The sequence below is a fragment of the Musa acuminata genome, chromosome BXJ3-3 (assembly GCF_036884655.1).
Source record: "Musa acuminata AAA Group cultivar baxijiao chromosome BXJ3-3, Cavendish_Baxijiao_AAA, whole genome shotgun sequence".
NCBI classification, from domain to species: Eukaryota; Viridiplantae; Streptophyta; class Magnoliopsida; order Zingiberales; family Musaceae; genus Musa; species Musa acuminata.
Window position 1 is genome coordinate 2,829,743 of NC_088351.1, and position 12,799 is coordinate 2,842,541.

At 43.7% G+C, this 12,799-nt stretch overlaps 1 protein-coding gene across 2 annotated transcripts; it reads left to right on the top strand.

Annotated features, from left to right (window-relative positions):
- The first annotated feature begins 5,336 nt into the window (after window positions 1-5,336).
- LOC135633407 (protein spotted leaf 11-like) lies at window positions 5,337-7,582 on the top strand. Of its 2 annotated transcripts, XM_065142827.1 has the most exons (3): window positions 5,337-5,981; window positions 6,042-6,951; window positions 7,390-7,582. In XM_065142827.1, the coding sequence occupies exons 1-2, from the start codon at window positions 5,452-5,454 to the stop codon at window positions 6,937-6,939; spliced, it is 1,428 nt and encodes a 475-aa protein (XP_064998899.1). In that variant the 5' UTR covers window positions 5,337-5,451; the 3' UTR covers window positions 6,940-6,951; window positions 7,390-7,582. The 2 variants fall into 2 exon arrangements, with proteins under 2 accessions (XP_064998899.1, XP_064998898.1); XM_065142826.1 differs by having other exon boundaries at window positions 6,042-7,582.
- Window positions 7,583-12,799: the final 5,217 nt, after the last annotated feature.

The following is a 12,799-nucleotide window of genomic DNA, read 5'->3' on the forward strand; positions in this document are numbered from 1 at the left end:
CTAATGTAAAATCAAATCAATATCTGATAGAAAATTTAATATCAATTGATCCGTCTATACGAAGATTCAAAGCAAAAAAATATAAGCTTCGTTCTCATCCACTATCATAAAAAGACAATCACAAACTTCCTTCTAATTGATAAGGTTGATATAGCATATTTTGACACTACTCACGTGGCAACAGACAAAAGACCTTTGGGCTAACGTAGAGCGACACCTCAAACCCAGACAAGACAGCCACGCAACCTCCGTATTATTCAGGGTCATTCCGCAAACTCGAGACGGCGTTGACTCGAGCAACGCCAAACACCATAGAGTCGTTATGTATAACTCGAGATGACGCCACACGACACCAACCGGAGCGGCCCCGAACACCCTAGAGTCGTTCCGCAAAACTCGGGAAAACGCCACATAATACCGACCCTAGCGGCGCCATATGACCCCGACCCGTATGGGTTGGTCGGCACTCATCTGCAGAGTATAAGCCATCCTCCCGAGGAGTTGGTAGCCATTAAAGAATCGCATATGACCGACCGCCCCATCGTAGGTATAAAAGTCAACCCTCTAACCAATGAGAGGGGGCGGCTTCTTTAAACACTCAACTCTCTATTATTTCACTCTATTCTAACTTAAGCTATGGAGGGGTCAGGTCGAGAAATCCCCCTCCCAACCTTGACTTGAGTGCAGGAGCCCCGCAATAAAGCAACAAGCAACGAAGCCCACAGCTCAACATGACCCGATGCCCACTTCTTGCACTCGAGCTTTCGCGTGGGTAACCTTGCGCATCCGGGATTGGACCAAGCTGTGCTGACGTCTCAGCCATGGCATAAAGGTTCATTAATAAAGGCAATCACAAGCTTTATTCTAGGAAGACAATCACAAACTTCCTTCTCAACCTTTAAGGTATAAAAAAAGACATCTTAAACCCAATATAAGTGACTCCTTTTGAACTACTCGAATTTATATCTAGGGATATCAATTTACTAATTTTAATATCAGAGAAACTAGGTCGAGAAACTCCTTCCGACCTTAATCTTCGTATAAGTGACACATCAGGAATACGATGTTTTCACCTCAAAAGATACCTCGGATAATCCTGTGCACATTGGTTTGGACCACGTCGGGCTGAACAAGACATCAATAATATTTTTTTCTAATATTTTAGCACCAGAATGAGGACCTAATGTTATAGAAATGCCCTAGCAATGAGGCCTTGACTCCAACTTTTACTCAATGGGGTAATTGTCATCTTTCTCACATGTAGATGCATCCACTTCGATGCAAGCGTAGATGAAGTACTAGCGTCTACTCAACGACTCTGGCCTCTCACCACTAGGAATGAACTTGAGCCACATGCTCGTCCCCTCTGAGTTGTTCCTAGATCTCACCCATCAAGTGTAGACACTCACAGACATGTTGCAAGCTATCACCCGGCTCCTGCCTCAACTAGCCCAACAATCGACACCACCACCTCAGTCATGATTGACACTTCAATCATCATTAGCACCGGCACTTGTCGAAATCCCCTCGATCGACGTGATGCCAACATCTTAGGATCGCCCAAGGTCTAAGAAATTGCCAACCGAAGAAGCGCCCCACTCTCCAACGATATTATTCAATGCATCGTCGCACTACCGCTCTAAGCTACCCCAATCCGAGTCCCAATTAGTAGATTCAATAGATGACTCCCTAAGGGTCCAATTATGGCAAATAGACCAATGCTTAAATGAGATATGATGGGAGTTTCAGTAATTCAAGAGGAAGAATCTAGGGGGAGAATCTAGTCAACCTCATCTCAAGTTGATCATCATTCACCCAGAATATTTAAGAGAAGCTAATCCTGACCAAATTTTGCCTCACATCGTTGGAAGCCTTCGATGATAATATTGACCTGGTTGAACACATTATCGCCATCTACACCCAAATAACTCTCTAAGGCACCTCAAATGCTATGATATGCTACGCATGCCCAACAATGCTAAAGACACTCTCAATTGGTTCCTTTACTCAACTTGCAAAGAAGTTCAAACTCTACTTTCTTTAGAATGTATGCCCGAGGCCATCGATGATAATGTTGCTCAAACTCAAGCAAAGAGATGAAGAGACATTTTCCAACTTCGTTTCTCAATTTGCTAATGAGATCCGGCAAAAGCTCATTCATCGCTTATAATACATGCCTTTATGATGTAGCTCAAGCTCTCATGCTTTTTTTGGTTGTTGGTGGAGAGGCCACTGGTGATGGTACTCGAGGTGCTCTAAAGGGCTAACCAATATATTGTCATAGAGGTAATATTCTTAAGTAAGTGCAAGAAAACACACAAAAAGTCAAGACAAGAGTGACTACCATCAATCTTAACCCCGAGGTCACCATAATGAAAAAATAAATGATTAACTCGGCAAAGAACATGAGGCGAAGAAGAAATGATTAACTTGAGCTACCTCAACTTGAGCTACCTCGCCCGAGATCTAAGTCGACTCCTTTGAACATTACTAAAACCAATATCTTTTTATAAATAAAGAAAATGAGCTTTTAAAATACCCTCAATCGATGAAGACATCACTGACGGAAAGGAACAAATCCAAGTATTGCCACATCCACCATAATTATAACAATGACACTAAGTATTCATCGAGGACACCTTAGGAGGTTCATTTGGAGTCATCGGGAACCTTCGCTTTAACCTCGGGAGTCATTAGAGAGGCAAAGAGGCACATCAACGTCATCATCAGTGGACCTATCTCGGGATAAGATAACTCCTTGGGTCATAAAGTCCTTTTACAAATAAAGAAAATAGGCTTTTAAAAGACTCAATTGATGAAAACACCATTGAAGGGGAGGAACAAATCCAAGTACTACCACCTCCATCACGATTATAGCCATGACATGGAGGATTATCATGATTTAAAGGGGCAAATCAAAGAACTCATTAATCGATGATGTCTTGGGAGTTTCGTTTGGAGTCTTCAAGAACCTTCGCTTTGACCTCGAGAGCCAATGGAGAGGCAAAAAGGCATATCAATGTCATTGTCAGTGGACCTATCTCGGGATGAGATAGCTCCTCGGGTCGTAAAGGCGAAGGAGGGAGGACCAAACATCTGCCACGACGAGAGGATCTGAAATCTGTCATGATGGAGGGAGGACCCAAAATCTATCATGATCGAGGGAGGACTTGAAGCCCATCATAATGGGAGGACCCAAAATTCACTACGATAAAGGAAGGACCTGAAATTCGTCACAATAGAGAGAGAACTCGAAATCCATCATGGCAAAGGGAGGACCCAAAATCTGCCATGGCCGAGCGAGGATCTGAAATTCGTCATAGTGGAGGGAGGACTTAAAGCCCTTTGTGATTGGAGGACTTAAAGCCTATCATGACAGGAGGACCTAAAATCTACCATAACGAAAAGAGGACCCAAAATCTATCACAGTGAAGGGAGAACTCAAAATTTATTATGGCAAAGAGAGGATCTGAAATCCTCCATACTGGAGGGAGAACTCAAAATCTACCATGTTGAAGAGATGATCTGAAATCCACCATGATGGAGGAATGACTTGAAATCTACCATGACGAAAGGAGGACATGAAGTCCTTTATGGCAAGAAGACCTAAAATCCACTATGACGAAAGGAGAACCCAAAATCTATCATGGCAAAGAAAGAACTTGAAATCTGTCATGACGAAGAGAAGACCCAAAATCCACCACGATGAAGAGAGGACCCAAAAGTCGCCATGATGAAGGAAGAACTCGAAATCCACCATGGCAATGGGAGTACTTGAAGTCCTTTATGACAGGAGGATCAGAAATCTACTACGACAAAAGGAGGACAGAAAAATCTATCATGGTAGAGAGATGACCATAAATCCATCACGACGGAGGAAGGACCCAAAATCTACCATGACGAATAGAGGTCCTGAAACTTGCCACAATGGAGGGAGAACTCAACATCCACAATGGTGAAGGGAGGACCCGAAATCTATCATGGCAAAGAGATGATTTGAAGCCTTCATGATAGAAGGACCCAAAATTCATCATAGCGAAGGGAAAACGTGCTTGAGACGCATGGGTTAGGAAAACGTGACTTGCATGAAAAAATCTATCATGTTGGATGCATAAGATCAATATGCTCGAGACACATGAGTCAAAAAAACTTGACCCATATGAAGAAATCTGTCACAACGGAGGCACAAGGCCAGCATGCTCGAGACATATGAGTTAGGAAAACTTGACCCGCGTGAGAAGAAATTTGTCATGACAATAAGACAAGGCCAACATGCCCGAGTTGTATGAATCGAGAAACTCAACCCATGTGAAGAAATCCATTAAGACGGAGGAACAAGACCAACGTACTTGGGACGCATGAGTTAGGAAAACCCGACCCGTATAAGAAAAAAATGTGTCATAACAGAGACACAAGGCCAACATGTCTGAGATGCATGAGTTAGGAAAACCTTACCCATGTGAAAAGACATCTACCATGGTAGCGACACAAGGCCAACGTGCTTGAGACATATGAGTTAGGAAAACCTAACCCATGTAAAGAAATTCACTACGACAGAGGCATAGGACAAAGTGTGATCAAGGCATGTGAGTCGAAAAAGCATGACTTATACCAAGCAAAATTCGTTAGGATAGAAACGCATGCCCAACATGCTCGAAACACTTAAATCGAAAATATTTTACCCATAAAACAAAATTCCGAATGCTCCATGGTCGAAAACCTCTCTCAACCTCAGTTTTTTTTTTTTATATGTGACATATTAGGAGTAAAATATTTTCACCTTGAAAACACCTTAGATAATTCTATATTTACAAATTCGAACTACATCGGATTGATCAAGACGTTAATGACATTGTTTCCTAATATACATCATCGTATTAAGCTGATATGGTTGAATGAGATTGAAACATTGATAAAGTGAAAATAGCATATTACCTACGTGAAAATAAAAATGACATGTCAACAATCGTTACTTATCACATCTCCCTACAAAGTTATAGGAACATATGGTTTTACTTAGCTAATTAAAACTTTATTTAAAACCTTGATTAGTAGAAGCATATGTATATATCCGATTGTAAAGGACATAAATCGTCGTATATCATAAAAGGAAAATAAGAAATGATCCATTCAAACCATATGATATACCGATCCTTTGACGATAAGTGAACACATGCCTCTGCGATTGCCATCTGAAATAACACCAATTCGAACCCAGATTAAACCACGGTTCAAAATGTTGACCCGAGAACACCATTCGAGTAACCAGTTGACTCGATCGAATCACCTGTGTCTTTTACCATGGAATTTAACATAACTGTAGTTACCGATTGAGAGCAGGCAGCCTCGGAGTCCGAATCCATGGCTTCTTCTTCACGCTTCCTCTTTGCCCTCCCACTATTTTCCTCGGACCGTTCTCCCTGAACGTGACACTTCCAAGTCCCCACCGCGATGGCCAAATGCGCGCGCCTCGATGCCGCCAGCTTCCGCCTCTGGCTGGCCTTCTTCCCTTCCCTCCTTCGCCGAAGGCTCCTCCAGGCCGTGGCTTGCGGGGCCTACCTTCACCGTGGTCGCCGCGGGTCCTGCGGTGGAGCCGGCTTCAACGCGGTGAAGCAGCAACCCCGCCGCACCAGGCCCGGCGGTTCGGAGCGGCTTGTGGAGCTGCTGCGGGCGGAGTCCTCCGACGACTCCGGCTCCGACGAGGCGTCGGACGATGAGACGCGCCGCAAGGTCGAGTCTTTCGAGGAGCTCCAGCGCGTCGTGGGCTGGCTGCAGCTCGACGGCCACAGTACCGGCGAGGATCGGAGGGAGGAGGCGGCAGCGGAGGTGCGGAGGCTCGCGAAGGACGACCCCGGGGCGAGGGAGACGCTCGCGATGCTCGGGGTGATTCCGCCTTTGGTCGGCATGCTCGACTCAGATGATCCCGACCTCCATATCGCCGCACTCTACGCGCTTCTCAATCTGGGGATCGGCAACGAGTTGTAAGCCCCCTCTCATTCTCTGATCTGGGGTCGAAATCTTACCTGCGGTCGCGATTGCAGGAACAAGGCGGCCGTCGTGAAGGCCGGCGCGGTCCACAAGATGCTAAATCTGATTGAGTCCGATAGCTCCGCATTGGTGTCGGAAGCGATCGTCGCCAACTTCCTCGGCCTCAGCGCGTTGGATTCTAACAAGCCCATCATCGGCGCTTCCGGCGCGATTCGTATCTTGCTATCCGCCTTCCGAAGCCCCGACACCAGCCCGACAGCCAGGCAGGACGCTGTCCGCGCCCTCTTCAACCTCTCCATTGCCTCCGTCAACCTCCCCCTCCTCGTCGACGCCGGCCTAGTCCCCGCGCTCCTGGAGGTGGTCGGCGACATGGCGGTGAGCGAGCGAGTCCTCGCTCTGCTCTCCAACCTCGTGGCCGCTGGCGAGGGGCGGCGCGCTTTGAGCCGCTCCGCCGACGCGTTTGCCATCCTCGTCGACGTCCTCGGGTGGAGCGACGCCATCGCGTGCCAGGAGAAGGCGGCATATATTCTGATGGTGATGGCCCACAAGTGCCACGCCGACCGAGCGGCCATGCTCGAGGCCGGGGTCGTCTCCGCCCTCCTCGAGCTCACGCTGCTGGGCACGCCGCTTGCGCAGAAGCGAGCCTCGCGGCTTTTGGAGATCCTAACCATGGATAAAGGAAAGAGAGTATCGGAGAATGGAGGACGTTCCGGCGTGCCGGCGGTGTCAGCGCCGCTGTGCGGAGGTGCATCTGAGGCGTCAAGGGCGGAGGCGGAGGCGAAGGAGGGGATGAGCGAGGAAAGGAGGGCGGTGGCGGAATTGGTTCAGCAGAGTCTGCAGACCAACATGCTAAGGATCGTCCGGAGAGCGAACTTGCCGCAGGATTTCGCGCCGTCGGAACGTCTCCAAGCGCTCACCGCCCCCTCCACCACCAAAAGCTTGCCATTCTAAAGAGAAGAAAAGGTAATGTAATTATGAATCGAAGGTTTTGCCTCTCCTCAATTTTGCCTCTCTTCCGTCGCTCTCTCGCTAAAAGAACCGTCTTTGCTATCGCTGTCTATCAATGTTGTGAGTCGTGACCCGTCTCTATCCTCAAAAATGGTTCCTTTATTTTCATGTGCGCTTCTCATTCTTCTCTTCCTACTGTGGTTTCTTATTATCTTCTTATTCTTCGCATTGTAGTCTTATATAAGAAAGATCAATCATTTTCATTTTCCTCTCTCTGCTCCGCTCCCAGTATTCTTCTTATGATCTCTGCTTTCAGTTCTCAGTCCTCACCCAAGATTGCGTCTTTGGAGGCAAAAGTTTCTGCTACTATTTGTTTCTCTGCTATCTTCTTCTTGATCTCTGGCACATGTTGAGAAAAGAAGAAGAATCATAGTCATCTTATTTCCAATACAGAATTGGAGTAGGCAATGTGTTGTTGCAGGAGGAAGAGAGATCAAAGTAAGCTTCACGCAGAGCAGAGCAAGACTCCACCTTTCTGTCTCTTCCATGGGTTACATTTTTGTAAAGATTTAGTTAGTCTTTCCTTTGATTTCTTTTGCTAGTTTGTATCTCAAGTCAGGGAATAAATATTATGTGAATTGTAGTATGCCTGTGGTCGTCACTCGTCTCAGTGTACGTCGCGGTGAGTACCGAGTACTGAAAGGAGTTTGGATCTTCTGCTTCCAATTATTGTACGGGTTCAATTATCATCGAAGGTTCACGTTCAATCAGTGGCATCCATGAATGAGAAGTTGGATTCATGTATATGGATTCTTTCTACGTGTGTATCGGTTCTAATTTCATCAAATTCAAGTATAAGCAGTCGCGAAGAACAGGACCATTTGGTAGTAAATGCTGTTCATGATGATCGATCTTGAAGCAGTTGCTTTATCTGCAAAAGGTTCTCTCTCTGCAGGACTGGTTGGTCAAAAATTTTGCCCTGCTTTTGCCTCTGCTACCAACAAGAAAGAGTTTGCCACCCACAAGGCATCCTTCTACCTTCATCCATGCTTTGTCCTTGAAATGGAATCAAAAGGACCAAATGGAAGCAAGAGATATGTCCTCTCCTTTCCACCAAAGGTGGCTCGAGCAAGCCGTTCATGCAGAGAAGAAGGAAATGGCCGTAGCTGGAAGCCAGCAAAAGCTTCCCAAGCACTTTGGCATCATCATCATCGAAGAGAGAGAGAGAGGAGCGATGGTGCTGCGTCCATGTAGCAGAAGCTACCAAGCCAGCTCACGAGATTCTTTAACCGGGCTGCTTTCTCTTTGTAGGATAGCTCAAAAGCACCCTCGGTTGTCGGTTCTCACCAGTGAAAAGCTTATGTTACTACTTGCAAGCGGAGATGAAACGACGATACGTATGCTGTTCGGGGGAAGAAACTGGAATCAGCAACAGTGTTCGTGTGGATTCTTGGACTAACGCTCGCTGCAGTGCCTCACTTGACATCAGATGGATTAGCTCGTCGCAGAAGTAGCACATCCATGAAGAAAGGAACAAACGGCAACACAGCACTTCGTGCACGAAAGCTTTTGTACGATGTCATTAATGCCGTCTCAGCTCTCCGCCAACGGTGAAGAAGAGAAGACAGACATTGATTGTGATGTAACAGTTGATTTATCTTAATCTAAACCTCATTGCACTGTGACAGATGACGTTTTGGGTAAAAAATGAGATAAATTGTGCTTCTTACCCTAGGCAGGGTCCTGTTGCCACAAATGAGGGCCCCACTAGACTATCCAATTACCAGCAGGGTAGAAACCTGGAATACGGACGGGTAGATCCAAAAAAACACGGGGGGGCGACTTAGGATACCATTATAGGTTGACGCTTGAACACATCATAGAGTTTTCGGTACTTTGGAAGTCCTCCGCCGGGAAACTTACGTGCCACGTCAGTTCAGAACCCGACCGCACCGCTTGGGCCTTGCCTGAACGTTTTCGGTAACCGAAGTCGTGCCAACCTCTTTTCGTTGTGCGCCACGTCATTATACGATCGTTTCTCCTCTCGATTCGCTAATAGCAGGAGAAATCGGACTAATTATATATTAGTCTCACCTCTTCTTTAATACACTGATTCTTAAATTTTAAAAAATTATATTAAAATATTTATAATTATGTAAATGAAACATCTAACTTTATTTATCTTAGCGTCATCGTTTTTATCGACGAATATATGAAAACAATAAAAAAAAAAGATAATTTTAATATTTTAATTATATTTTTGGTTATGACAGATAATGATACCGTTGGAGGCTAACGGTAGCTATTGTGAATAACAAGAGATTCACAAGAGAGAGCAATAACTAAAACTGAGACAAAGGAAGAGGAAAAAGAAAAAGACGCAAATGTCAATGCTCTACATCTGCATTAGTGACTTGAGCTTTGCGCTCGACAACTCAAGGGATTTGCGATACAAAAGCGACAATTAACCTCACAAGCACTCCAAAGCACACCTTCAATCGCTGGAGTATTGCTCGATTACCCCTTTTTGCTATCGCATCCTGCTCTTGGAGCTTGATGGTGAACTATAATGTGATTACGAGAGGCACCCATAGTGGTAGGGTCACGATTGTTTCCTAGTGTAGGCCAACTACTCGCTCCACAACCCCATCCTCCAACTCTAATTTAGCATGATGCCTTCACTATTTCCTTAATCACCCCATTTCATTGCTTTATGGTCGTCCATCAAGGATTTGTGAGCTTCTTTGCCTGAGATGCCATCTTGGACTTGAAAGGGAGACAATATGATTGAGGTAAGAGCTAGAGGATAAAGAGATCACAGAGTATGAAGGGGAGATAATATAATTGAGATCATAATAAGCCTCCTGAGGATAAACCTGCCACGGACTTGCATTAAAGACGTCGCAATCAACGTCGAATGAGTGACAAGCGACACAAGTGACCTGACATATGTGACAAGCTACGAGGAAATTGGCATCATGGACGAACATGTCATAGGGCCAACAAAGAAATGCTACATTTGACTCATAGTAAATCGTCGCCCTTTCGTTACTCAACATATGGATCGACATCGATGCAGATGTGTGTCACTATGCTTCATTATATTCAACTTCTCCATTTACCTTACTTCTCGCCGTTACTTTATCTCTTTATCCACAATAATCACTCTCGATCTCTAACAATATTACTATTGTCACTACCGAAAAGATATTGAAATTATCTTTCTACCCATCATTTTATGCTTTCGTCGATTATATCAAATAAATAGACTTAGATACTTTATTTTTATAATTATAAAAATTTTAATAAATTTTTTAACTCTCGATGGTGGGATGTTATAAAGGTTTAATGAGAAACTATAAGTAGTCCGAGAAACCCCATTTTAACGGATGCGAATTGACCTTTCGTTGAATCCGGAATCACATTCCCTCACAAAATTGGGATGAAAAATTCGAGAGCCGCGAAGAGCGGGATTCAAGATCGGAAACCCAGGCGAAACCTCCCAAGCTCACATCCGATTTCTCCCAATCGGAGCAGTACTTCGCTCCTTGGAGGTAATAGAACCCTCGATCTTGCTTTGGTTGGCTCGGATTCTGGTTCCCTAGTGGTTTTCTAGGGTTTTGGTGAGATCCGGAGCCTAGAACAATGACGTGCACGGAGGAGGAGGAGGAGGACCCTCTGTCGTCGTCGGACTCTTTCGCCTAATCGATGTAACATCCGACTTCCTTTCTTCTACTTCCGCCCCTATATTGGTTGCACATATGCCATTATTCTAATCTTATTGTTGTCATCTGCCGTCAACGAAACCACTTGATAACATCTTTTATTCTGGTTAAATTCCTTTTGTCTTGTTAACGTTGTTGGTATAACATCTCTTTTCTTGGGTGATGTGAACGTGGTACGATCATTTGGTTGTCCTGTGATGAAATTACAGAATCTTTTTTAAGCCTTGACTGTATTCCATACCGATAGCTGAGCGCTGAGAGATTAATGTAAGGTTCTTCCTAGCTTTTTGGCCATCTGTGGAAATACCAGGTTTCTAAAACCCTATTTTGTTGGTTTATTTTAAGTTGTATTCTTGGCTTTTAATGCTCTGGTCAATGAAATTGTACGTTAATGTCAGTGGAGTTATATGTTTCTTTGTTTTATAACAAAGAAATATGGTTGGGTTTTAACTGTCATTGGATGTTGGTTTTTCTATCCGTTTTGAGTTGATTAGGGTATACATATTAGCAACTATTTACTAACTTTTGTGATAGCATGTAAGGGATACTTCCACTATAAATTTAATATAGAAAATTAATTTCTTTCTCTTGTCAACAGTTATTACTTCTATGCAATCAAGACTTAAAATTACACTTTGATCGTAGAATACATCCTGCTAAACAGAGTAAGTATTGTACTCGAGAGACTTGTCGACTGTAGGTGGTGCTATGTCTGATTTCTAATTAATGCTATTTTAGTAATTTCATAGGTATTTTGATAATTTTAGATTTGAGTCTTGATGTCTCTCCTAATTGTGTTAGGAATAATATCTTATTGGAAGGGGAAAGATTGAGGAATAGAGGATATCCTAGTTCGATTAGAAGTAAGAATTAAATATAAGTAAATAAAAAGGATGCATGATTAAATTATAATTAAGAATTCTATGAGAGGTAAGACATCCTTTTAAATGCCCCATGACCTCTTTCCTCTCAACCCGTCAAAGAGAACTGAGACCGATAACAAAGAAGGTGATGCTAATAGCGGGAGAGAGGAGTAGAAGGCAATGGGCATCGCCTGCTCTACAGGGATCCTCCTCGTCTCTTTGTTACTATTTACTCCTCCATTCACCCACAGATGATCCCGATCTCCCTCTTGCTATTTAATAATCAATCTTCTTTAGAGCAGTAGCATCACATAGAGATGTGAGCAATCCGTTCTTCGCCTTGGCCTCCTCCTCCACTTATCTTTCTATTGAATCAAATTGTCGTCAAGGTAAAGTCGATAAAGAAGAAACATGTTTAGTTTCTTACTTTGTTTCTTCTTTTTTTTGATCTGCAATTATGAAACACGGCTTGGGGGAGACCTCTCCGACACACACTCACTTCCCTCTTTTGCTATTGGCCTTGCTTTCCTTGATGGCTTGAGAGGAGAGAGGTCATGGGATATTTATCGGGTAGATGTCTTGCCTCTCCTAGAATTCTTAATCCAAATCTAACTAAGAGCCCTTATTTATTTAGCTTTATTTAACTCTTACTCCTGATCCAATTAAGATATCCTCTAAGCCTCCACTTCCCCTTTAGCAAGAACTTAGGAGAGATACCAACAACCAAATCTAAAATTTCTGAAGTGTCCTTGATCAAGTCTAAACCAAAATACAATTAGGAAATTCCTAAAATAACTCTAATTAGAAGACCGGGTATAACAAGTGGCTTCTCCATTCATCCACTTCAAGTTGCTCATCTTCAATGATTTGTCCTTTTTTCTTTGTTTCCTCTAATGCACAAGCTCTTAATCAATCATGTACTTTCAGTTGCAGCAAACCAAAATGTTTTTGCTAAGAGTTCAACAATCACCAAGTAAGTCAATGTTACATGCACTTCATCCTACAATGAGATTGTTGGTTAGAAAGAAGTTTCTGGGACATTTTATTGAGGGTGTGAAAGTCATCACAGTGGCATATTGTATCAGCAAAATTACATGAATAACAGGCTCGATTTAATGAAGGTTTGAAGATATGGATTTGTTACATGAAAGTTTTGTCCTGTTTTTTACATAAGAGTGAGTGATTTTTTTCCTTGTGAAATTGGTTTTCCAGAACCTTTTTCCTAATATATGGGAGTTGTTCCAGAAGACTATTGATGCTTTACTCAATAGTCTT

Excerpts from the sequence above, each read along its gene's own strand:
- LOC135633407 (XM_065142826.1), top strand. The coding sequence starts at position 5,452 with ATGGCCAAATGCGCGCGCCTCGATGCCGCCAGCTTCCGCCTCTGGCTG. Across the intron at positions 5,982-6,041 it reads CTGGGGATCGGCAACGAGTT|GAACAAGGCGGCCGTCGTGA; the intron begins GTAAGCCCCCTC and ends TCGCGATTGCAG.